Below are 24,300 nucleotides of genomic sequence, written 5' to 3'. Positions count from 1 at the left end.
TACACATTTAGAATTCTGTTACAGAATTGTACATTATTGTAAGCACTTTTTGCCAAGTCTTGTTTGCCGTGTTTGCCTTTATTTTTTACTTTATTATTGTTATTTTTTATGTTGTTATTGTTTCCTAATTTGTAATTTTTACTATTTCTTGCTAGTTGCCTTTGTCCCATGTTTTTGAAAGAAATGAAGCAAATTTGCCCGTTGACAGAGCGGCAATATGTGACGAGTTGGGATGAGAATGTGTTGAGAAGAGCGGGCAGCAGCTCCAGGGATCAACATTCTGTTTGCAGTTGTAGTGGTTTGAATATGACCAGCACAAAGCTCCTTGATGGGTGTCACGGCGGGCTGGTGATCAACGGTTGCACCTGGTCTAACGCGTGTAACGGCAGCAACAGAAAGTTTGCTGATCTGGAGGGGAGTCTGGGCTTTCCCATGCCACGGAGCTGGAGCTGGACTTGATGCCAAATATATCTGAGTTAGTAGAAAATTTAATTAACATAGAAAACATGTTAATTATTTTTCATGAGAAATAGCACACCTGTGTGTGATATTGTCAGAAAGTGAGAAAAATCTGAGATACTCTTTTTGTGTGTTTTTTTTTATTTTAAAGCGACTACACAAGTGCTCAAAGAAGATCAGGATTATAACTTGCAGCTTTTAAGTCAGCAGATGTATTTCTCTGCTTGCTGTGCATTCTGAGTAATTTCATACACTTAATTTGCTGGTTTCTGGGTGTTCATTGTGTTCTCAAAGTGCATTTGCGTCACTTTACACCTACACGCAGCATCAATTTATATGTAACATTTTCACCATAATTAAATTGATAGATGAAGATTTTACTCGCTCAAATGTTCAGAATATAAGAATGGTAGCCAGGTCACTTTGACCCCGCATGTTGCTGCTCTTGATTCCTAGAAATATCAGAGCACATTAGAGCTCATGACTTGTACTATTATGATAATAATGTGATTTTATCAGGCTGACGTGTCACATAAATGAATATGATGGAACAGAAAGAGATTCATCATGTAAAATAGAAGTGCTGCTGAATGTCATTTATCTCATCAGTGACTGAGTCCTATCTCGCCTCCTGTGGGTTTAATTTGACTCCTGTTCTGCTCCGACAAACTCTAAACTCTGGCCTCCATCTCCGTCAGGCAACTAAGACCCATAGCGAATGAGCTTTCTGAGTGCCGTTTTTGAGGTCACTTCTGTTTGTGTGCAATTGAATGTCTCGCTCGCCTGTTTCCTGATAAGAGAGGGTCCGCTGTTTGCACCTCTTCTGCTGACCTCACGGTGTGTGAATGCGGGACGACGGCGGGCATTGTAATGTGTTGACAAGCACAGATTGAAAACAGCTGGGCCACACAGCAATCCTGCAATCTGCAGAATGGGACTAAATTATAGAGCTAATCCTGTTGACATTCATGTTGCTGCCAGTCCACGCTTTCTCTGACGCTCTCAGTCCCGCTCTGTCTCTCTTTGTTCACTTTAGATTCGGCACAGCCCCAATGCAGAAAGCACAAATATCAACAAATGTCCAATCAGTGCATTTGTAGCTCAGCCAGCACTGATTTGTTGATTTGCAGGTTGAAAAACATCTTGGTTTCCAGGATACAACTGGGTGTAAATTGTATGAGTGTCTTTAGATGTTGAGGTTACATACACGAGTGACAAAGTCAAGAAAAAAAAAAGCATTATCAGAGTTAAGTGCTCCTTGTCATTCTTCAAGTCTCTGGAATTCTAGGGGAGGAGATGATACATTGTTTTCCCAGAAGATCATCATTTGGCACTTTGTTAATGGTAGTGGAGATCACTCACTAACATGTTGCTGCAGAATCTCTTGTGGTTGTTAAACATGGTTGAGATCTGGTGACTGTGAAGGCCATTACATAATATACACGTTCATTTATCAAACCATTCAGTGGCATCTGGTGCCCTGTATGGAGGCATCTGCATATCTACCCTATCCTGACAAGCTTGACTAAAAGAAACACAGCAATGCTGGATCTGTTTCGGTGCAGCAGTGTGCATAATAGTTTCTGGCCATCAGGCAATGTCTCTTCAAGCAGCTGACAGCAGCAACTATAGTATGTGATGGAAGGATACATTTATGTTGGGATGCTAGATGCTGTGTATATCCAATAAATAGCATCAAATTTACTTTCGGGTGGAAGCTATCCTTACAGATAAAATATCAACAAAGTTAGCCTCGATCTGGTCAACAGTGATTCATATCTTAAAATATGTCAACGAATCTGTTGGTTCTTTTCCAAATCTCTTTAACGTCACGACAGAAATAAGGAGGAAGCAAATGTGGCCGTCCTTCATCAGTTTTGGAAGCTCCGGGACAGCATGCCAATTTACTGAGTATTGCTGAGTATTTGCTGAGTATTGCAATAACATGCACAGGGGGACATGTGATTTATTACCCTTTTTCAAATGCAAATTATGCCCCCAGAGGAAGAGTTTGTTGTTGTATAAAGTTTTCAGTTAGTTTATCTCACTTCATTTTTATTGCAGTAAATTGTGTCTTATGGACTGAAAAAAAAGTTGAGCAGGCAACTAAAAGTTGAATTTGTATTTGTAACATTAATAATTGATATAATTTAAATAAAATATACTTTGCATGAATGTATTGATATGATATTGCCACACAAAAATATCGCAATACTATGCTACATCATTCTCCCCCATTCTCACCTTACAATGTCGCAAAAACAGTCTTAGGTTTGCTTCCTTAGTTTTAGGCAACAAAGCATGTGGTTAGTTTTAGAAAAAAGCAAAACTGTTTGGCTGAAAATAAATATGTTTGTCACTAACGTAATGTATTGTAATGTGAAATACGCCACATACACATACTAATAAGTTGTTATTAACATAACTATTGACTTTTGGTTTCATATGGTAAACGAACATTGGGCTACTGGATAAAGATCCAGAGTTTGTTTGACCCATCCATCACTCTTTCTGACTATGCAGACTTTTTCATGGCTTATTCCGTACATAATATTTCATATTCGTTCCTGAAATTTCGCTAGGGTATATGGTATGTGATGGTATAATTGTGCAATGCTAAAATATTCGAAAATTCCTCAATGGAATCTTAATATTAATGGAGCCTTTATCTTCTGAAAATCATACGGATGGAGCTTCCTGAGTAAATTGTATGAATATAAAGCTGTACAAGACTCTGGGACTAGCTCTGCTGAAAACTTGACTTTTGAGTTTTTGAGTTTTCACACCTAAAAAAAGTAATTGCTTTCCAAAATATAAGAAAGATCTGGTGACAAAGTCAGGCACTTAGAAACATCAAGCTACCTACATCATTGCTTCTATGAGAGGGATGTCATTTTTTACCTGGTCACACTAAGTCCTTGTCAGAAAAACTTGAACATAGATCGAATGTTGCCCCCCCTACACCATCTATCTCATTTTTCAGGTGGAAATAGTTTCAAACTGAAGGTGGAAGGGTGGAAATGGGTCCTGTCAGTTGGACAATGAAATGACAGCTGACAGAGGCACATAAAGGAACATTTTTGTATTCTGACAGAAACAGGACTGCACAGAAGTCATGGCAGAATCTGATGTGTTCAAATAAATCAAATAAACACCATTAGTTACCAAAATGAGGTTGCAGGTGGGAAAGAAAATGCATTAATAAAGAGTGTGAGAAAATGAAAAGTAGTCCTTGTGACTAAACTTCAGCTCAGCTTCATTCGTATTCTCGTGGAGGTCTGGGTGTCTAGGTTACAACTGTGCTAAATGTTATTGCAGAGTTAATGTTTTGCAGATGTCCAGGTCGCATTGTTTTAACGACATTGAATTACATTTAAATGCAAAGCAGGTCGTAATGTTTAAATGTAGTCACTGAAATCCTGCTGAAACCTTAAGTAACCTCCACTTTTCAATCAAATATAGCCCAGTTTTAACATGTCTGCATGTCATGACCTACAGATGACCACATCAGAATTACTGGCAGGTAAACTGCCAGCGTATATATAATCTACCGATCTCGCAGTTTTCTCTGGTCATGTTGCATCAAAAGTATTTGTGTCTTTCTACAGAATTGACAACCTAGTTTTGCTAAAAGACTGTATATTTGAAGCGTATATATAATCTACCGATTTCGCAGTTTTCTCTGGTCATGTTGCACCAAAAGTATTTGTGTCTTTCTACAGCATTGACAACCTAGTTTTGCTAGAAGTCTGTATATTTTCAGTTGTAAAGTGCTTCCTCAACCACAGCATTGTCACAGAAAAACACTAAAATTGAAACCTAAAGAAACATACATTTTCAATGCATCTGCTACATTTTAAACATCTTAATGTAATATATCCTTGGTTTGCATAAACTTAAAATGCCAACATTAACTCTGGGGATTGTTTTTTTTTTGCCAAGATGTAGTAAGGAAAGAAAAGTGATTGAATGAGAATTCAATGAAATCTATATTCATTTAGTTTTTTCTTTGCTTTTCCCTGGCTGGCTGTGGCTCGTGACAGCAGCCTTGACGTACATCCGCTGTGCTTCAGTAGATAATTCCACCGATGATCTTGATTATGAAGAGTCAGGAAGTGTAAAGGAACTCTACAACTGAATTTTGAAAACACTTAATTGCTTCTTTTCTTTTAAACTTATTGAAAGCCTGAAAGGCAGAAATGAAGTTGCGTCACCACCTGCACAAATACAGTGAAAATGTTTTAGTTCTGGATCAGTAGTTGCAGAATGCTGCTGTTTACAGTCTAAGTCATGAGCATGGAACAGTGACCTGCATCCAAACGCAGACATAACACCATCCCTGGTGTCGAGCACACTTGCAAGGGTGGAGCAGGCGGTGCAGACTGCCATAATCACTGAGCAGATGCCGCTGTTCTTCTTTCGCCAGTTTGTGTTGTTGCAGGTAACCCAGACAACCTGACAATGTACACAAATTAGAGGCAGGCAGGAGAGAGCTATGATTAATGGTTCTCAATAAGGACAGGCCCCAGAGGAGAGAGGAGCCGAGCAGCAGTGCTTATAAATCCCAGGGATTCTTTGAGGCAAAGAGGAGGTGGGAGGAAGAGGCGTCGATTTAGGAGCTGCTGGAGGAAGTGATGGGGGGTGATGATGCAAAGAAGTTATGTCCAAACCCTGGCTTGGGGGCTAGTTTTGGCCCTCAGACCAATTTTAAGCAGCGCTCTGATTTTCTTTCAAATCACATTATACACAATATTGGTTAAACAAGCAAGATCGCTTTTCACATATTTATATTCACCTCATCATGGCAGGACAATCACATAGTTTATAGACGTTATGTACCCGACTCAGAATTTTGCCAGTTGAATCTGATTGGGCAATTTAATATAAATATTCGATAATTTGTTTTGTTCTCCATAAAAGTTATAAAGTTTGAACGGCTCAGCAGAACATTCAGTGTGACAACAGCATTTAAGTAATTAGGTAAACAAGCTAATGGTGCTAACGATAAGTAGCAACAACACGTTTTTTAGTTGCAGTTCAGTCTTAAACCTGAGAGGCAGTAATGTGCTGGAGTTTTTTATAGCTAGCCTGATTAATTTTACATACAAATAAATTGATAAACTGTTAAAAAGTTTCTTCAGACATGCTTATTTATTTTAATTTTGTTGGCACTTCATACTTGCTATTATACTATTTACTATTGGAGGAACATTTTCTTTAATAACTTATGGAAGCTTTATTTTACATTTGTGTGCTGTCACTCTGTTGCGTTGTGATTGGTAGTTCTATTTATCTTTTAAACTTTAAGGGATAGTTCATCCAAAAATGAAAATTCGGTCATTATCTACTCACCCTCATGCTGTAGGAAAGTTGGGTGAAGTTTTTGTGGGTGAGTTTCATGGGGAAAAGGTGTTGCACTCATATCCCAAACAGTTAAAGCAAATGGTGACCAGGATTTAAACATTAAAAAAAAATACATAATAAAATGACAAAATGTCTCCATACTGCTCTTCCTCTTCCTCCAGGTGTCCTGAAGCCCTGACATGACAAGTTGTTTTGAAAAAAGGTCACTGGCACCATGTTTTTGGCCTTTTTGTAGCCCGTAGCTCCTAGTGTGGGAGCCACGTTTAGGTACGCGTGCTCACGCAACACCAGTGAGAGCTCGCAGTATCTGCACACCAGTGTTTACATGCTACCCAGAAGACTGTGTGTGTCTCCTTACTGCTCTACTGACATTTTATGGTTTTATTATGTAATTTTTTTAAAGTTTGAATTTTAGTCACCATTTGGTTCAATTGTTTGGGAGATGAGTGCAATGCCGTTTCCCTGTGAACCTCTGGCAGTGTTTTGTGGACTACAAAACTTCCCCCCAACTTTCCATCAGCATCAGGGTAAGTAGATAATTACTGAATTTTCATTTTGGGGTAAACTATCCCTTTAACAATAAACGGAAATGTAAGACACTGCATTGTTAATAATTAATGCAGGTTAGTGGAGACAAAAATGGTTAATTAAAGCTATGTGTAGCAGCACTCGCACTTCATGCCACCTCTGGTTAAGTCAATGCCACACTTGGACCACCCCAGTAAAAAAAAAAAAACAGCAGGCACGCCACTGCTGTGTGGTGCTTTTAGCTCCTCACACAAACTTGCATCCTGCAGGCTACAATATCTCCATACAGTTAATGAAATCTGTTCTACTTTGTCAGCTGCAGTGTTGTTAATTTGCCCCATGAGACTGGAAATTCTTTGACTAATCTCCACTGTGACAAGTGAGAGCAGCCTACCTATCTATTACAGAGAATATCCTCACAGACTTTCCTTTGAAAAGCCCTTTTCTCACCTCCAAAATTGGAATTTTCTGTGGTCTAAACGGGGGGAATTTAACAGATTGTTAGTTGGGAATATCCTCAAAACACGCGTCCGCCATCCAGATTAAAATATGTCCTGAATAAGAGCGGACGCCTGTTAGTGTGGATGCCACGCACTGACTGATTGGACGCATCCAAGCACCAAAAACCGATCTGACGTCGCAGTGAGAAAACCCCTGCTCCCGTGATGTGGACCGTTCCTCCGTTCCTCCTCCACATCCAGGCGAGGTGAGAGGGGTGCTCAGCGCCAGACGGACCAGAGCGGGTTTAGTGTGGATACGCAGCGGAGCGCGCGGCTGAGGACTCTGTGTAGCGCAAACTCACCAACACAAATGGATATTTACGTGGCTTTGTTTTCCCTTTTCTTTTTTACCAAACCAGGTAAGCAAAAAAAAAGAAAAAAGCCGCGTGGCTCTCTGTTAGGGGATTCTGTTGCGCGCTTCTTGACGTCTTTTTGCGCTTTCTCCTTTCGCACCTTGCGCCGCGCTGGCACGTCCGATGTGTTTGGTAGTGGACTGCAGCGTGTTCTTTTTTTTAATCACATGCAGTTTGTTGAGTTGAAATTAGAAAACAAGCAGAATTCAGATAAAAGAGATGACACCTTTTTCCTCACAGTGTGCGCACAGTGTACCTCTCGGACAACACAGGTGTTGGCTGCGGGCACATACAGCGGGCAGAAATAGCAATAACCTGCGTGGAAAGAAAAACAACGTGACTTTTTCTCCCCAAAGCAGTGGAATGCACACAAACAGTGTCTGTTTGCGAAATAAATTTAATAAAAACCCTGTCAGGTTTAATCCTCTCAGCGGGCTGTTAACACACCGCTCCACATCCTCTAACCTTCATCTCTTCCTCCGCAGCGTTGGCTTTCGGATCAGATCAGGACTACCAGATTGATATCATCAATGAACTTGACCTGGCAAATGCCACCTATGGAATTACCCAAGTGGCGGGGCTCCACAACAGCAGCAAAGCCTTCCTGTTTCGAGGTATGCACCCTTGCAATTTCTTCCTCAGTAGTCGCGCTGCCCAAGTTCAGAAATGTCTTTGTCTTATGGCTGTGCGCACAACACACGCACGCCCTTTTCTGTTTCATTAGTTAGTGTGAGCAAAGCCACGCAGCGCCACACCTTTTCGGTGTCACAGTGTTAGCTGGGATGTTCAGACGGAGCACTCCGGGGAGCCTCCGCTCATAATTACTCCACATTTAATTCGTCCCGAGCAGCAGATGCTCGGGCGCTTCCTGGACACGCATGGGCGCTCTCAACTGTGTGGGATTTCTACAGCACTGCTTTCAATGGCATCCAGCATTGTGTAATCTCAACAACTGGTGGTTAATGGATATCAGGTGTGGGGACCCTGAAGGGCACACAGCATGTGGCTGGTTTAGAGCCTCAGAGAGAGAGAAAAGCACTATCCCATAATTACAGATAAATGTCAAAGCCATAAGTCTTAATGTGAACATAACAGTGGCATGATGTTAAGTGTGAGATGCCTTACCAGTGTGAGAAGATAACTTTGCCCTCTTGAGTCTCTGCACTTTTTAAAGGACACAATATTTAATGTGACTTGTTGTGGTGCACTCAGCTTTAACCCTTTGAAACGTGGGAATGTTGGCTTTATTTCTTTCAAAAACATGGAGAGAAATAAAGAAATGGCCCATGAATTAGAAAGAAATTAGTAAAAAGTACAAGAAAAAACACCCCCCCAAAACAAAATATAACACACAAAAAAAAAATCAGGAAAATGGTACAATAAAAGCAGCTTAAAAATATTAATTCTGTAAAATAATTTGAAATATATATTTTTGACAATTAAATAGGAAACTATGGAAACATATCCCTAGATTTGTTATACTTTTTTTTATTTTTTTTTTTTTTTATAAATGTGCTCATTTCTGGAACATTTCTTGCCAAGTTGTCTTTCCCCCCATGTGTTAGGGTTCAAAGGTTAAATATTTGTGAAAGTAATTAGATTGCAGCACAAGAAAAGTGATGTCTATCCAGGTTAAGAACAGGCTGAATTGTTATAGAGCAGAAAGAGGCAAGAAATGAGAGAAGACAGAGGGAGCAAGAGATATACCAGAGACTGTTCTAGAGATAGAGTTTTTTGAGTGATTAGTTCCTTGCTTTGTGTTTTTTACAGTCGTATTTGAAACTTTGGGGTGTTTAATGTTTTTTTTTTAATAGCTTGATATTTCAGTATGCATGAGTTTCACATTAAACTTAAATCAGAGAGTTATTGTCTCATCATGGCCCAATGCTGTTCCAACCTGGGCGAGAATGCAATGCCGGGGAGAAACACTGAGTCTTTTTTACTTTTTTTGGCATGGAAATATTCAAATTCAAAGATACTGGCACAAACACCAGCAGCTTGAATCCCAAATAAGCAGGGTGTTGAATATCGGCACAGAGGTAGTGTGTGTGTGCGTGCATGTGGTTTTATTTTCTAGAGTGCTTGGCTCGATGTGCCACTGGCTCTGTATGAATGAAGGCAGGGGCAGCTTGGCCGACTCTGCCGAGGTGAAGCCGTCCAAGATTCAGTGCTGGAGGGCCATACGGGATGCACAACCTCACTTTTTATTTGATACACTCACACACTCCTACTCCAAGCTGCTCTCCCTACGGTTTCCGGGCTCCCAGGGTCGAGGTGCAGCGGCCAGATAGTGTGGGAAATGGGAGGCTAATCCAGTCGGGAATACTGGACCTGTGAGTGCTGGAGGATGCTTGTGTTGTGACCTATTTTAACATTTCGTCCACCCTTGAGCTGCTTTCAAGGCTGTGTGACCCAAATGAGCCAAAGTTGCTAAAAAGTGTCGAAGTTGATGTTCTATAGCTTATAACAACAGGATTACCTGTCTAACAAAAGCTGTGCTGGAGCCTCTGTGGCTGATTGGGTCAGTGAATATTCGAGATGATTTATGTATGCTTGTGCAATCATGTTGTACACTGAGCTCAGTAACATAATTAATGTATTTGATTGGCTCGCTGGAACATATTGTAATGCTGGTCAAATGGCTCGGGAAAAAAGGGCAATGTGGTGCTCCAATTAGTGTCGATAGCACTGAGAGAGAAAGAGAGGGCTCTGGCAGCGTCTTTGGCTGGACACACTGGGACCAGTCTCTCCAGTTAGCCAGAGATTTACAAACAACAGATGGTTTGCTTCAGAAAATAGATTTCATCCTCTCGTCTCCTACGTTTTCACCAGAATTGTGCACTGAGTGAAAGCCGGTTTAGGGCAGGCAGAAGAGTGTACAGCCTCTTCTTAAGGGTCCTTAACTGGATATGTGATCCAATCTTGTGATGAAAAGAAAGAAAAATACCAAAATTCCCCAACTGTGTGATGATAGCGGGGAACAAAGCTCCGCTAATTGCTAAGATATATGATGTTACAGTTTGCACTCACCATCAGCAGGGTTTCTTTACATTGTGGGCACTCCTGTGATGTATTGAATCAAGATAGGTCATCTAAGAAGGGGTGACCCAGTTTCTCATCCCACATTGCAACCCAGATTGTCAACCTCATTACTCAGACCCCCCCATGTTGATTTAGGTTTAAAAACCTTTTAAGGGTGATTATCAGTTTGTATTTTGGTATCCCACTGTGGGTACATGTTGGTTCTGTTTGGAGTGAAATATCTCAACTTCAAACAGATGCTGGCACTTAAATCGTACAGGGTTTTCCTCGTAAAACTGATAGAAAGCAATTCTTGAATAAATTGTATTTTCTAAAATACCTGGATGGGTTACCATGAAACTTGGTGCAGAAATTATTGGTTCCCCAAGAATTAACCCTCTGACTTAACAAGGCAGAACTTTGCAATATATTTATATTACATCAATATTGTGATATGAGACTGGACATCGTCATAGATTTCCTAATATCCTAAGTGTTGTTTTTCCTGGTTTTGAAGTCTGCATAACAGTAGGATTGTGCTCAACCAAAGAAAATACTGAGTGACTGAAATTCTGCCTTCTCATTAACCATTGTATGATAGAGGAAAAAAATCTCAATAATTAACTTAATTGTCACAGTCCAGTGAGTGCACTCTACCTGATGGCGTTATGTCTCCACCAAAGCATTTTTTTTTCTGTCACAGGGCTTAAATTAACATTTGCCCAGGGCAAGTAAACAGTGTGTTAAGGCAAGTGGAATGCCTTGAGTAGAAAATAAATGTGATCTCCAGTGTAATATTCCCCCAAAATAATTTGCTCCCTGTAATACTTTGCCACCTGAGCTGCATGCTTGAATTTGTCTCACCACTAAGCGTTGAACAGGACTGCTATAAAAAATCAGACATACTGGACACTAAAGAAGTTAACGCTGGGGTTGACAGTGTTATATACAACGTAATGTTATGAACATTAATTATCTCTGTAGGAGACCTACTGTTATTAGTCCAGGAGCTAACATTCACGATCCTACCGCTCCAAAAAGGGCTCCAGTGTGATCGAATGGGGTTTCGGTTAACCCTCAAATTACGCAAATTGAAATTGAGAATTTAAAATACACCTCATGAACACGTCAATTTTGAAAAAAGAGCCATATCTCGCAAATCTGGAATGGAAACATTTTTTGGCTTTTATAGGTCACATGATGCTATGGCGTCACACTTGTCAGTATAAAATGACTGTCTTGGGCATGATGCAGCAGGAACTACAGGAGGTGCTATTGCATCACATAACTCTTCAAAGTTGAAGGGATTATCTAGAAGTTTTGAATCCACAATTCCTCTGTGAAATTGTGGACTATCACCACCCAGAAATCCCTCATATTTGGCTGCTCCCACGTGTAAAGGGCTTGACTTTTGATTATTGCTCACATAACATGCCTATGTTGACTGGAAATGATGATGGCTAGTGAGTTGGCTGCAATATCAATTAACCAGCTTCTGGTTAATTGGAAATGCAGTCATCTCGCAATTTTGTTTTATCGACATTTCAAAAACATCACTTAAGTTTTGCGCAGATCTGTAATGGGAATTTGCCTAGTGTCTTTTTTGAGACTTACTGAAATATATTCATAAAAACCGACACAGAATGTCTTTTGTTATTATCAATTTATTTTTTTGATTACAAATGAGAGTTGAAAAATGTGTTGTCTTGGCAAAATGCTGCACTTGTCACTGTCACCAGCCGTCCAATCACAGTGGAGAAGAACTGTTACATATGAAAATACACCCACAATTGTCTGAAACATGAGAAATTGGTCAGACAAGAGCATATCAACCAACCAACCAACCAGAAGATGACAGTCCTAGCAAAGTGATGTAATTTTCTAAACCTATCAGACTGTTATAGCTCTTTACCCAGTCAGTCAGTCATTAAATCCACATTGCCTATGACAGTTTACCAAAACTCTCATTGTGTAAATATGTTTTGAAAGTACCAATTGTCAACCCTACAGTATCATCACGATATTGATAGTGAGGCATTTGGTCGGTTATTTCATGTATTCGATATCTGATTTTCTCCATATTGCCTAGACCAATAACAAGGTAAAGCTAAACAAGATATCTACTCCAAATATCTGAGAGCTGCCTCTGGGCCTTAGTTGAGCCTTTGCCAAATTATATTCAGCCTAACTGGGTCAGACAGGACCCCCTTGAATTGTTGCTGGTTTTGGGTCTGTGTGTCAATATGTCTTAATACTAGAGCGGATCCATGCAGAGTCACAATCAGCTCTAATCATGTTGTGTTCATCACAGGAGAAAAAAGTGTCTCATGACACAGGACCAGGAGTGTGAAATGTGAATTGTAGAGGAAATGGCATTTATTGCTTCTCCTTTCAGCTGTGATTGCTCATTAATTGGTGCCACATCATGCTGCCGCCAGTTTGGGTGTTCATTTCTCTGTTTGGATGTGTTTGGGTTGACCTAATTTTGAATAGTGCCTAATTATCTTCTGGTCTGTTTGAACAGTCTAACTGTCTTCAGATTCGTTTTGGATTGGGTCTGTTTAAAAAAAAGCATTTATGCACTGCATATTTGGATAGTTTTTTTCTAATGGGTCTGTTTCGGGCCACCCAGCAGCCAAGTGTGACAGTGTAGAGCTGAGCTAGATTAGCTGAGTCTGAGATGTCCTAAAATGAACACTGAGCTCCGGATGAACCCTTTTCATGTAGGTAACATGATCACTGCTACTATACAAATATAAAGATTAATTTCTCATCCTTCAGGCAATTTTATTTCCAGTGTGTGATGGGCATTAGCCTGTCAGGACTGCAACCATGGCCGTAAATTAATTTCAAGAAATACTTGAATACAAAGGCCCATTCCAAATACAGTTCTTGCCCCTTCTACTTAGCCGTCGCCTGTCCAGTTTTTTGGTTCATGTCTGTAAGGTAAAGTGTTAGGGCTACAAATGGAGGTTTTTCAGGGGCATACTCCAAACCAAGTGTTATAGTTGTATGAACAACAAAACAGATCCACAACTTTTTCTTTGAAGGATCTAAAAAATACAATAACAAATGTATTTTCTGAGTTATTTGTTTTTTTAGTGTATTATGGTTGTTTTTATTATAACAAGCATAACAAAAGAAATCACTCCTGTGCTAATATCTCATTAGCTAACTATAAAAAGAAAGATGAGGGTCCATAATTTTGACGGTATTCAAAATCACACTGTCAGGATTTCTAAATACCCCGGTATTCCATAGTACCATGAAACTGTCCAAGCCTAGCCTGAAATGTAATTTCAGTCCAATAGTAAAGTTGCTGCACTTGTTGTCGCTTCTCTAATATTAGGGTGGGAGCACAGGTTGCAAATGTTAGCCTACAGAGCACGCTAGTTGCCTGGTAATGAAGCTGTGTTCGATTTTATTTGATGACTTGTTTGATCAATTTAAAGCATGAAAATCAAAGTTGTGAAAGAATCCTGACAACTGTAAAAGACCATCTGTAATCGATGCAAGAGAAATCACCACAGCAGAAGACGGCATATTTGCAATGTCTGTCAACACTTAGGCCTACGTTAACACCAGTATACAGATCTTGAAAGGTTGTGCCATTTCACAGAGGAAGTTTTTCAAACACTCTGACACTGTGTTCCAAGGAGCAAGGTGGCATGAGAAAACCAGGGGTAGGGTAGGGTCAGATAATCAGTTTTCAAGTAATATTTCTTCGCCTGATTCATATCTTATTTTAATGTGAAGTTGCTCCTTGATTTGTAGCATTACAGCAGTCAGACAGACAGATCTTTCCAGTCAGTGCCTAAAAGACCTGTCTATTATAAGAGCTTATTATTCCCTGGTCATTTTAATTCCCAGAACACTGTTACAATAAACGGGCAAACTTGCTCAACATGGGGGAGACCCAGCTATCTGTGAACCTGTCTGGTCCCTATAGATCCCTCTGTTCTTTATTGACTATCTTACTCTAAATCATTAATGTTAAACAGTTAAATGGTAACAACAAACACAGCCTTGATCCTGATATCCCTGAGATCTATAAACACGCCTCCTATCGGCCTTTTAGGCCAATTATCCTTAACATATAACAACTCTGCAGTCTGGTTTTAAGACAGAAATGGGCCTTAATTAACGTTCAATCGACCCTCCTGTCGATTCCAATCAAAAAACTTTTTCTCCCAACCTAATTTAAAGCAGAAATCCACACTGAAACAACTGGCTGTTCTCCAAGAGAGAGCTGTAGCTGATGCTTGTTGCATTTGTGGGTCCAGCTTTTGCATTTGTTGTTATCCCTGTGAATAACATGCCAAATGTGGCATGTAATGAATGCATCAAGACATGTTGTGCAAGCTAAAATGGACTTTAATTGCAGAAAAAATCGAAAGCATCAAGTACAAATGTCAGGTTTTGGTGTCAGTCCCTCAGAGTCAGCGTGAGGGCTTCTTTTCTAGTTCTGACACTTTGCATTGATGTTTAACAAACATACACAAAGAATTCTTTTCTAAGAGAGAAAACAGTGGAAAATGGACCAGAATGCAATGTGGCAACAAAAAACAAGTCTTGAGTTTAAAGACAGGGGCAGTTGTTGTTGACTCTGGCTCTTTGATTGTTGTTGCATTTGTTCCCTTTACATACAGAAATGTGTTGAAAGCAAACAGCCTCATGCTGTTAGGAGCCATTCCAGGAAATCTACAAAATCTTACCCTGATGTCGAGGCTGCTGGGGCAGTTTGAGGGGAAGTGTAGCCTACATTTTTACTATAAATAATGACACTCAAAGGAATAGTTCAACAGTCCTTTCTTGCTATAACACACTTATGTATGTACCTTTTTAACATGAAGCCACATCAGTAGTGGTTTTAGCACATTTGGTGCCCTAAGCAAGCCTCCCTCTGGCACGTGCCTTTTAACTAGCGTTTATATAATTGATAGTTGCCTCACAGATATCTATTTTATATAATATGTTTTATGTTGCTGTGAAAACATCAACAAATTATTTAAATATATATATTTTTATACTAATATATTTATTTATGTTTCTCGCCAAAAGCTAGATTTCACAAGATCACATTTACAAGAGAATGTTAGAATTTACCTTTGCCCAAAACTGATTTTTACTGAATAGAGCTCGAAGGCATTACATTGTACCTCTGTGCAACCTCCAAAAAGCTGTTAGTTTGCCACCAGCTGCTTGGATTATGTTAAGTAGCTCTCCTCTCACTTTAAAGCCAGAGTTTGGTATTTTGGCCGTTGCTGTCTTCCATTTTTGGAGACAGAGAGAGCGTTGGATCGACTTGGCAGATTCATTTTATTATATTATTTACTCTATGCAACTTTTAATTTTTTCTTTATTCTCTTAACAGTAGCAAACTTCAGTTAAGCTTTATTCAAAAGGGGAAGTACACGGGAGGTCCACAGGAAGCCCTTATTTTTAATATTTTTGTAATCATTTTTTGATGACACTTTTTATCCCATTTTTAAAAATGATTTTATTCAACTGAATCTTGTTTTTAGTAGATAATCAAGTTGTTCCGACCTGTGTCTCTAGCCCCTTATGCTCTCCTTTTAGCCCACTCAGGGGTTAATTTTTATCAATCCCCACCGTCATCTCCCTGTTTTGATCAATATTTATGTATTTATTTTGTATTATTTTTGCTAATATTCCTCCCCCTTCTTTTTATTCTTTATTTTCTAACCCTAACTTAACTTTTTAACCCATGTTCCCGTGCCTTCGTTAACATGACATATTATAGCCATGGACCAGATACACCAAACAGTGTGTCTTTTGTGTGTATATGTGTGTGTTTTTCACAGTGGATGCCTCCACTTCAAGCAAGTCAAAAAACTCAATTTCTGATCAAATGCTTTAAGGCATGACAACGCACCTTATTGTATCATTTTATTTAGCGTGTATGTAGACTATGCGTAACATTTCATGTGTTAAAAATGCTAAAATTAAATGGGTAAATCAAAGCAGAAAGCTCAGTCCCTCATACAGTATGAGGCAGGATGCAGTTTGCCTTAGCACACATTTCCAGACTTCTGCCTTCAGCACATAAAATAATTCCTTTCCTTCCTTTTTTTGTTCGACTGATGCTCCTGTAGTTTTGGCTCAGATCATTTATTCTTTTTGTAGCTCTGTTAGTTAAATAGCATTAACTTAAATCACACATACCATTTCTGTTTAACAAATGGAAGTGGCCCATGCTCATAACTCACCAGTATAGTTGTGTTCAAAAGTAAAATTTAGAGTGATAACATTATTTTGTCTACCTTCTGTAGTTTAGGTCGAGGTTTGGTAGGGCAGAGTTGTAATACAGCAGCTGGTTACTGTTTTTCTGCTGTTAATTAAGTGCTGGCTGCACTGTAGGCCCCCAGTCTGAGAAACATTCATTTTTTCTTTTCAGCTGTGAGCAATTGTAGAAATTGAGTGATTTCACGCACGACAATTTTGCTGTTCATAACACACCGATTTTAGCTTACACAATATATATTTTTCCTAACAACAATAATTGCTCAACAAGAGTGGCACAGAAGAGGCAGCTGCTGCCACTTGTGAACTGATCCAGAAAATATGCTGGGTAGGAGACCTCTGCGGTGACCTCTGTGTTAACACTCTGCTCTGTGTGGCGTGATGGAAAATTGAAAGTTCCAGACTTCAAATTTTGACTAAAATCTCCAGTGTAGCTGCATGATAACGTGTTTGACTTGTCAGTTGTGGAGAGTTTAAGTGATGGTGTGCTGACTCTCCTGATCTAGGTCATAGATTCACTCATGTCAGTGTTGTGAATTAACAATTCAGGAGCCAGTTCTTAGACCCGGAAACCGATGCCACAGCTGGAACACACGGTTTATAATTGGCATGTTAGATATCACAATACCGTTGCTCTTCAGGTCAATGTTACGTTACAAGGTAGAAAAATTTCAGCCCACAGCACATCCATTCACAAGCTCCTTCAATGTTACAGGAAATCAACTAGAGCCGTACTGTTATGAGCATGTGGTTAACATTGGCTGGCAGGTATTTCCCAGCATCTTTATTCATCCAATGTGAGCTAATGTTTTTGGTGTTTAGATGAAACATTTTGTTTTTCAACTGCCTTGTTTCTGTCCCCTCCAGAAGCAAAGTCACCTACATCCCATGGATGTATTGAGAGAAATGAATACAGGGTTGACCAGGGGGTCCTTTAATTCCTATGAGAGATGCTCAGTGGCACACAAAGCCAAAATGGTTCAACTGCTGCATTTAACATCTCCTGATGATCTGGGGATGATTGGCACTATTTCTGCATCGTGCAGCCCTTAGAGCGAAAGCATTAGAGACTTACAACAGCTGAGTGCAGCCGAGCAGCTAACTTTTGGTCTAGCATTGCACCGACAATGGGGATAAAAATAATTTAATCATGTGGCTCTTCTGTACTTTTGAAATTTGATGGTTATAAATGGATCAAATCCTGATAGGGAAAAGAGTCATTTGTGGGGTTTGTGATCATAAAATAAATGAATTCAATAATTTAAACATGTCTCGTTTGCTTTGTAAGTCAACGACACAGTTTTTTTGGGACATTGGGGATCACGTGCTGATATAATTACACTAGTTGGCCCCTAAATTGGTTTCAAAGCCTGGCGCACGTCTTGGGGGCCTGCCTATGCCCCATGCAAATTTGCGTTTCCTAGGAGAGCAAAGGCATGGCACACCCTACTCTGCTTTGCTCTACCTCTGATTGGTTTAACCTGACATTCTTACCTTAACCAATCTCACTCCTCATGCCTAAACTTAATTAATCCAGCCAATTAAGGCAATGAGTATGAGCCAATCAGAGGAAAGTAGGGCAGGTCATTTCTTCGCTATCTTAGGAAATATAAATACAGATACCCCACATGGGCAAACATGCGCAGAAAGAATATATTTAATCCTACCAGAGAGAAATGATTGGACTTAGTGTTAACATGATTATTTGACCCTATATTTTCCTCTTAAAAAGATCATTGGGGCTTTTCACCAGCCCGCTCAATCCTATTGAAATGTCCTCCCAGTCAGGTCAGATCAGGTCAGTTTCTTCCGACTGAAACGGTTACATGAGGCATTTTTGTTGTGATCAGGCTATTAATTTGATTATTAATGGAATATTACACACTAATAGAGTTCCCCAGGATGATGTTTTACTGTTGGCCAACGTAGAAGCTAGCTTTGCCCTGATTCCCTCATCAAAAAGCCTATGGGATTTTTCCATTTGATTTTGGATTAAAACAAGCATTTATGATTATTGCGCATTTATTCAGCAAGATAATCTCCATTAATGAACACCAAATTCAGGATTTTTGATGCCTAAGTGCAGCCACCAGAAGTAAAAAGCTAACGTCAGGCTTTAAAAGATCTACACCAAGATCGCATCGCCACACACAAGGTTCAGTGCAGTTCAGCTTGATAACGTTCTGTGGTCTCATTAAGCCACTTGTTAGCAACTGCCATTTTTAAGACACATAAAAGCTTCAAGGTCTTGAGTGGGGTATTAACTGATGCATTTTATGTTGTAGAACAAAACGTGAAAGTATCTTTACATTGTGTTAACCACAGACCTTGTTTAAGGCTTCTAACCAAAAACCTGTTAAGGACAACAATCAACTTTGAGAGGAGGGAACCAGATTTGCCGAATGCTTATGCATTTCCGGGTTTTAGGACTGGGGTTCTGTATACCACTTACCTGCTACACCTACTTCTGAAATCATGTTTGGGTTTGAGCAAGAGGCAATTCTTATTCTCAGTGAACTATTAACTATCAATCTTTCTACTTGCACATAAAAGCTTGAGGTAAATGAAACTTTTTTTTACCTTTTCTTTTGCATTATCAAAATGCAATGTGTGAATGGAACAATCGGAAATCCCAAAATGAAACTGAAAATGAATACAGTAGATGAAGCAGGTTGAGTTAAATCAAAACTCTTGAAAAGTATTTAAGGTAAAACTTTGTTGTTGCCTTTTTGACAAAAATCAAAGTTATACATCATGCAGATTTAAGTTCCCTGTTATGTTAAGATACATCTGCAAAGACTACAAAAGTGTTTTTAATGACGAGGAATTGTAATAATGATAGTCTCTAATTGCAGATGGGGATAAATGATTCCCTCAAGTTTTTATGCCTGAATTGAGGCAGGGCACTGCAATGACTGCTGATTACAATGATTACTGTCTTGAATACACTGGATAGAAGAACACCTAATTATCTGTAATGGTGAATGTTTTCATCTCTGTCATCTCAGACAGTGTGTAATTAAAACTCTGATCTGATACCCCACCAGATGCTGTGTGTGGATCTGCTCTTTGGTCCTGCTTTCATTTGTCATACAACTATTTTACCACAGATTTGATCTAATAATTCACTGATAATTGGCTCATGAATTCTTCATGTAAACACACAATCAACAGGTTACTGATTATAAAAGGGAAACAAAAACTGTAGCTTCCTTCATTGTCTGTATCTGTATCTTTCAGCCAGACATCAAGAATTGTGAAAATCTACATCGCACCCCATGAATCCTCATCACATTACAGTATGTGTCCTGAATGGTGTGCTTGGACTGAAAGTTTAGGCAACTAGTTGGCAAACAGGGGTCAGCATATTATCACACATTATATTCTAATCACACAAACAGCACTTTCAGTGTCTCATTTTGTGTTGAAGTTAATTTCATTTTGACTGGCTGTCCGCACTTTACTGGCACACGAAAGTACGTGACAACCAATTACATCTGGTAAAATAATGTGGAAAAACCTCGCAGCAGGGTCAACCACACCTCCTGGGTACAGTAAAAGTTTCTCATCCTTGCTCAGAGTTGCTTTAAAAATTTTGTTTTTATTTGGTTGCTCTCTGAGAGTATTCTCAGAATATTTTTAAATACAGCCCTAGTTTGTCTTACAGCCCTGACCTCATTATGCTAAGGTCCTGAAAATGAACTTGCATTATCTTCTAAAGTGAAAATTTTTTTTGACAGACGCTAATACCACCTCAATTGTATGAAAGCCAAGAGTGGCAAAGGGCAGATTAAGACAGTCTGCAAAAAATGCCATCAGTTGGTGCCAGCCAAAACAGAAAACACAAGTCTTTCAGATGTAACCAAAGTTCTATGAATTCTAATCAACCGCCTGTTCCATTACCTAAAAAGGTACCATCCCAGTAATCACACTATTATTTTAAAATGTTACAAGACCAGCTAACTTGAATTGTTTTGTGAAGGCAGATTAAGTCAAATATTTACATTCAGATGTTATTCAGAATGTTATTTTATCACAATATATATAGCCTATTCTGAACCAAGTCTTGTATGCACAATTATGTTATTCAATTTAATATGTTATTAAACTCCATTCTAGTTTTACTAATGAACCCTGTGGTTTCTTTAGGCTTCAGAAGATTTTCAGGATACTATTTAAAAAAGGCAGAATGATTAAATTAATTGTGACTTTTATTGATTTTGATCAATATGGGGGAAAAAAAAATAGCGTGATACCAGTTTTTGCCATATCGTCCAGCCCTAATAGTAAATCTGAAATACAGAATGAGAGACTTGCAATCCACAGCACCTAGGGACTGATTGGCTCAAGAAATGTGGGCAGAAATTAGCGCACAGATACATAGTGACTTGTTAAGTGTAAGGATTTTGGTGGTGTGGAAAGTAGAAGTGGTGGCAAACAAAGAGGAAAAAAGGCAGAGCGTGAGGGAAAAGATCTTCCTTTTTTAACCTTTTTTTTAAAAAAAATAACTATTGTCATTATACTATAAAAATAGTTGTCATTGAAGATTAGGGTTAGTAAGTTGTATATGTGAATCATAGACACGAAGTAAAATGAAAAATGAGCTGCTGTGTGTAAAGTAGTAATCAGCACCACAGCAGGGTGGACAGCTCCGCTTCAGGCTCACATAACTTTGCATTCATGCGAACAAATATAAAGCAGTCAGCAGCCTCTGGCCTGACATGAGGCTGGGTTGGTGTGTTGCTTTAAGCATGTAATTTACATTCTTGGCTCTAAAAGGAAGTTGTTTTCTCATTTAGCAGCTGCAATACACACAAGGGAGACGTTATTTCCCTGTTGTACAGTTCGTTTCACGGGTACAGAGTAACTTTGTTTTCTTTTTTCGTTTTGGTGCTTGTTGTTAAAACTGTTCAAACACAACAATAACACCTGAGCTGGCAAGCCTGATTGTCATTGTGGTTCTGTATATGCTCTGGATGTGATACTTACTCAACATCTGTGTGTTTCTGTGTCCGTGGGCTTTAAAATAACCCGCCTGCTTGTCACTCATAAGTTATTTTCGGACTGGAGGAACCTTTCCATAGTTCCAAGGTTCCCCCTTTTACTTGTGTCGGCATGGCAAGAACCTGGAATGGTGGTAGTTCTTAGGGCGCCATATTAAGTGACTTTTTAAGCTCCTATTTCAGAGTATGCCTCCACCAAAAAAAAGGAATATAGCTAATTTCAACATTCATAACAACTTAATTTGTGTACATTTTATTGAGGCCCAATGTTATATATTTTAGGGCAGGGCTGCTTGAGTGCACTGTAAAAAGAAACTACTTGGTTTAACTTGAAAAAAGCTAGTACAGGGGCTACTTTAAAATGATAAGTTGACTGAATTTGAAAAGACAAGTGGTGGTAGTTTGTAATGATTTGACTTGTATTTTCAAATTCAGTCAACTTAAAAATTTAAGGCGGCCTGGAACCTAGCCTGGGGTTGCTAGTCTGTGTACTGTGCAGTGCTTCTGGGGACATATTGGTCCCTACATTTTGCTGTGGAGTGAGTGCTCTTGATTTTCATGCTGCTCTTTGATAGAGGCTGCAGCGGATGTGATGCAGTGGCACAGAGGAAGAGATGCTCTGCACTGTAAGGCCGCGAGATAACATTATCCTCTCATGTGTTTAGCTCACAGTAACTTAATATGACACATATCTCTCACACTGTACCCTGTTCGAACTGTAAAACTTTATATGGAAAAAAAAAAGGTCGCTGAATATTCATTTTTAATGGCGAAATCTGACTTAACTGACATAACTTTGAGTTGGCTACAGCCCTAGCACTTCTGCCTCCTTTCTGAGCCATGGTCTCTGCTGCAAAGTGCCTGAACCCAGCGCTCTCATCCATGTGCGCTCCTAGGTCCTGAAAGTTGGCACAGATGGATTTAACGTCAATCAATACTCTGTAGTACCAACGTAATTTGGTTGGTGCCCTGAAAAGTACCAAGTTTGTTACCCAGTCCTAGTATCACCTGTATTAAAAATACAAAAAAAATGATGATGTCTTTTTTAGCGTTAAGGTAACTTCTGCTCTGATGATAGAATACTTTGGGAAGGTATTGGGTAGTCCTGTTGTTGGTTAGACGTACAGTCAAATGATTTTCTGCCTCTAAAAGGCTTGGCCTGGCTCTACATTTCAGTTCTGCTCTGTGAAAAGATCCACCATGTAAAACTTAAATATCAGCTGATTAACATTCTTTAATTTACATGCTATTTTTGCTAGAAAATTCAACCTGGAATCCAGCTGATAAACACAAACACATTGTCCCTCGTAGCTCTTGATTATTCAGTTGCATCCTCTTTGTTACTGTATGAGTTCCATTTCACTACCAGTTTTCACTTAATAGATTTAGATGTGTTTTAAGCTCCATCAAATCCTCTTCTGACAGATTTCTTGTCAACCTAGAGCTACTGCATATAAATCAATACGAACACTCAGTGGCCTACTTTGGTACCGACCGGGATTTGATCCATCGACTCTTGCGTAGCAGTGGAGTTCATGATTGTTAGCTATATTGGTCTCTCCACAGACAGAGTTTCTTGACAGCTAATCAAAAGACAAATGACTTGGACCAAAATGTTTGGCCCTTATGTCTTTTTAGTTTTGCAGTTTTACCCTCGGGGTAAAGGAGGGGAGAAGGTTAACAACGCAGGCCTATGAATCCACATCTCACAACAGGTTTTCTTTCTTCTGAGCATATCAGCACTGTGCATGTTACTCCTGTTTTAGAAAGTCAAAATATGCCAATCTTTGATGTGCTCCAGTGAAATGTTATCATGTTTGTGTCAGGCGATTGGGCAGGCAGAAGGTTTGGCTCCACTCGAACGGATCTGTCTGTTCTCTCACGGTGGAGATGAGACTAAGCTGCATGGAACAAAATGGAAAAGGAAAATGGCAAATTAAAGAGCCAGATTTAGCTTAAAATTACAGATGCTGCAGAGAAATTAGACAGGTTTAAGAGAGAGAAACAGATGATGATACATTTGTAGACATCTTGATAAACACAGCTCAATGTAAACAAGTATTCTATTTTTAGTGCAGGCTGCACCGCTCCTGCAGGTTTGGAGTGAATTGGCTAGAAACTGAGAGGTTTCAGTGAGGTCTCATTCTCTCCTGTATCCATTTTGTTGCTATTTATACCTCCTCCTCTGACTGCAGAGTTGGGTTGCATATGTCACAGATATTACAGAGAACGCCCCATGCAGGCAGGCCCGAGAGGCTGTGGGCAGTTCACAGGCTGCGAGCTAAGCCAGGCTGCGACTCAAAAGTCTACTGTGCTCAGTCCCAGCCACTGAATCCAATGGAGGCTATCAAACCTTTCATCTTTTATGTATGAGCTTCCTGGCTGTCCTACTGCTGGAGGAGGCGAGACACTGGTCCCACCTCACAGGGACCTCGGCGGAATTATTCCATCTGAATTATTCATCGTACATGAGGGCGATATCTTTTAAAGGGACAGACGTGTCTCTATTGCCCCCCTGCTGTCAATTTAAAGGCGGCATATAGGAACAGTGGCCAGATACAAGTGCCCTCAGTTGGCTGTGGGAAACATGATCTCATCTGGCATCCATATAATTGGTCCAGAGTATCGCGGTCTCCTGGGATCAGGATCAATGGCAGGGATTTACTGTAAAGGATCTATTTCTGGCATTGAAACCCTACAGTCAAGTTTGTCCTCTGCAGTTTTGGACCCAAACGATGAAAATGTCTCCTTCTGTTACCATCTGTTGAGGTTTTAACCCTCTTGTGTGGATTTTTATGGATCTTTGAA

The 24,300-nt window shown here is 39.6% G+C and overlaps 1 protein-coding gene across 3 annotated transcripts in view; it reads left to right on the top strand.

Moving 5' to 3' along the window:
• LOC121946268 (protein kinase C-binding protein NELL1-like) overlaps window positions 1–24,300 on the top strand; it is a 453,829-nt gene that overhangs the window by 88,103 nt on the left and 341,426 nt on the right. The window contains exons 1-2 of one of the 3 annotated variants that reach the window (XM_088070003.1): window positions 6,995–7,210; window positions 7,690–7,818. In XM_088070003.1, coding sequence (XP_087926129.1) covers window positions 7,162–7,210; window positions 7,690–7,818 — 178 coding nt within the window. In that variant the 5' untranslated portion in view covers window positions 6,995–7,161. Of the gene's footprint in view, window positions 1–6,994; window positions 7,211–7,689; window positions 7,819–24,300 lie in introns of those variants that run through there. The other 2 variants (XM_042490773.2, XM_088069950.1) reach the window with 2 other exon arrangements.

This window comes from Plectropomus leopardus, chromosome 1, assembly GCF_026936395.1.
Source record: "Plectropomus leopardus strain MGB_pleo_1.0 chromosome 1, ASM2693639v1, whole genome shotgun sequence".
NCBI classification, from domain to species: domain Eukaryota; kingdom Metazoa; phylum Chordata; class Actinopteri; order Perciformes; family Serranidae; genus Plectropomus; species Plectropomus leopardus.
Note: the sequence above shows the minus strand (reverse complement) of the source record. Positions and strands in the feature narration are given on the sequence as shown.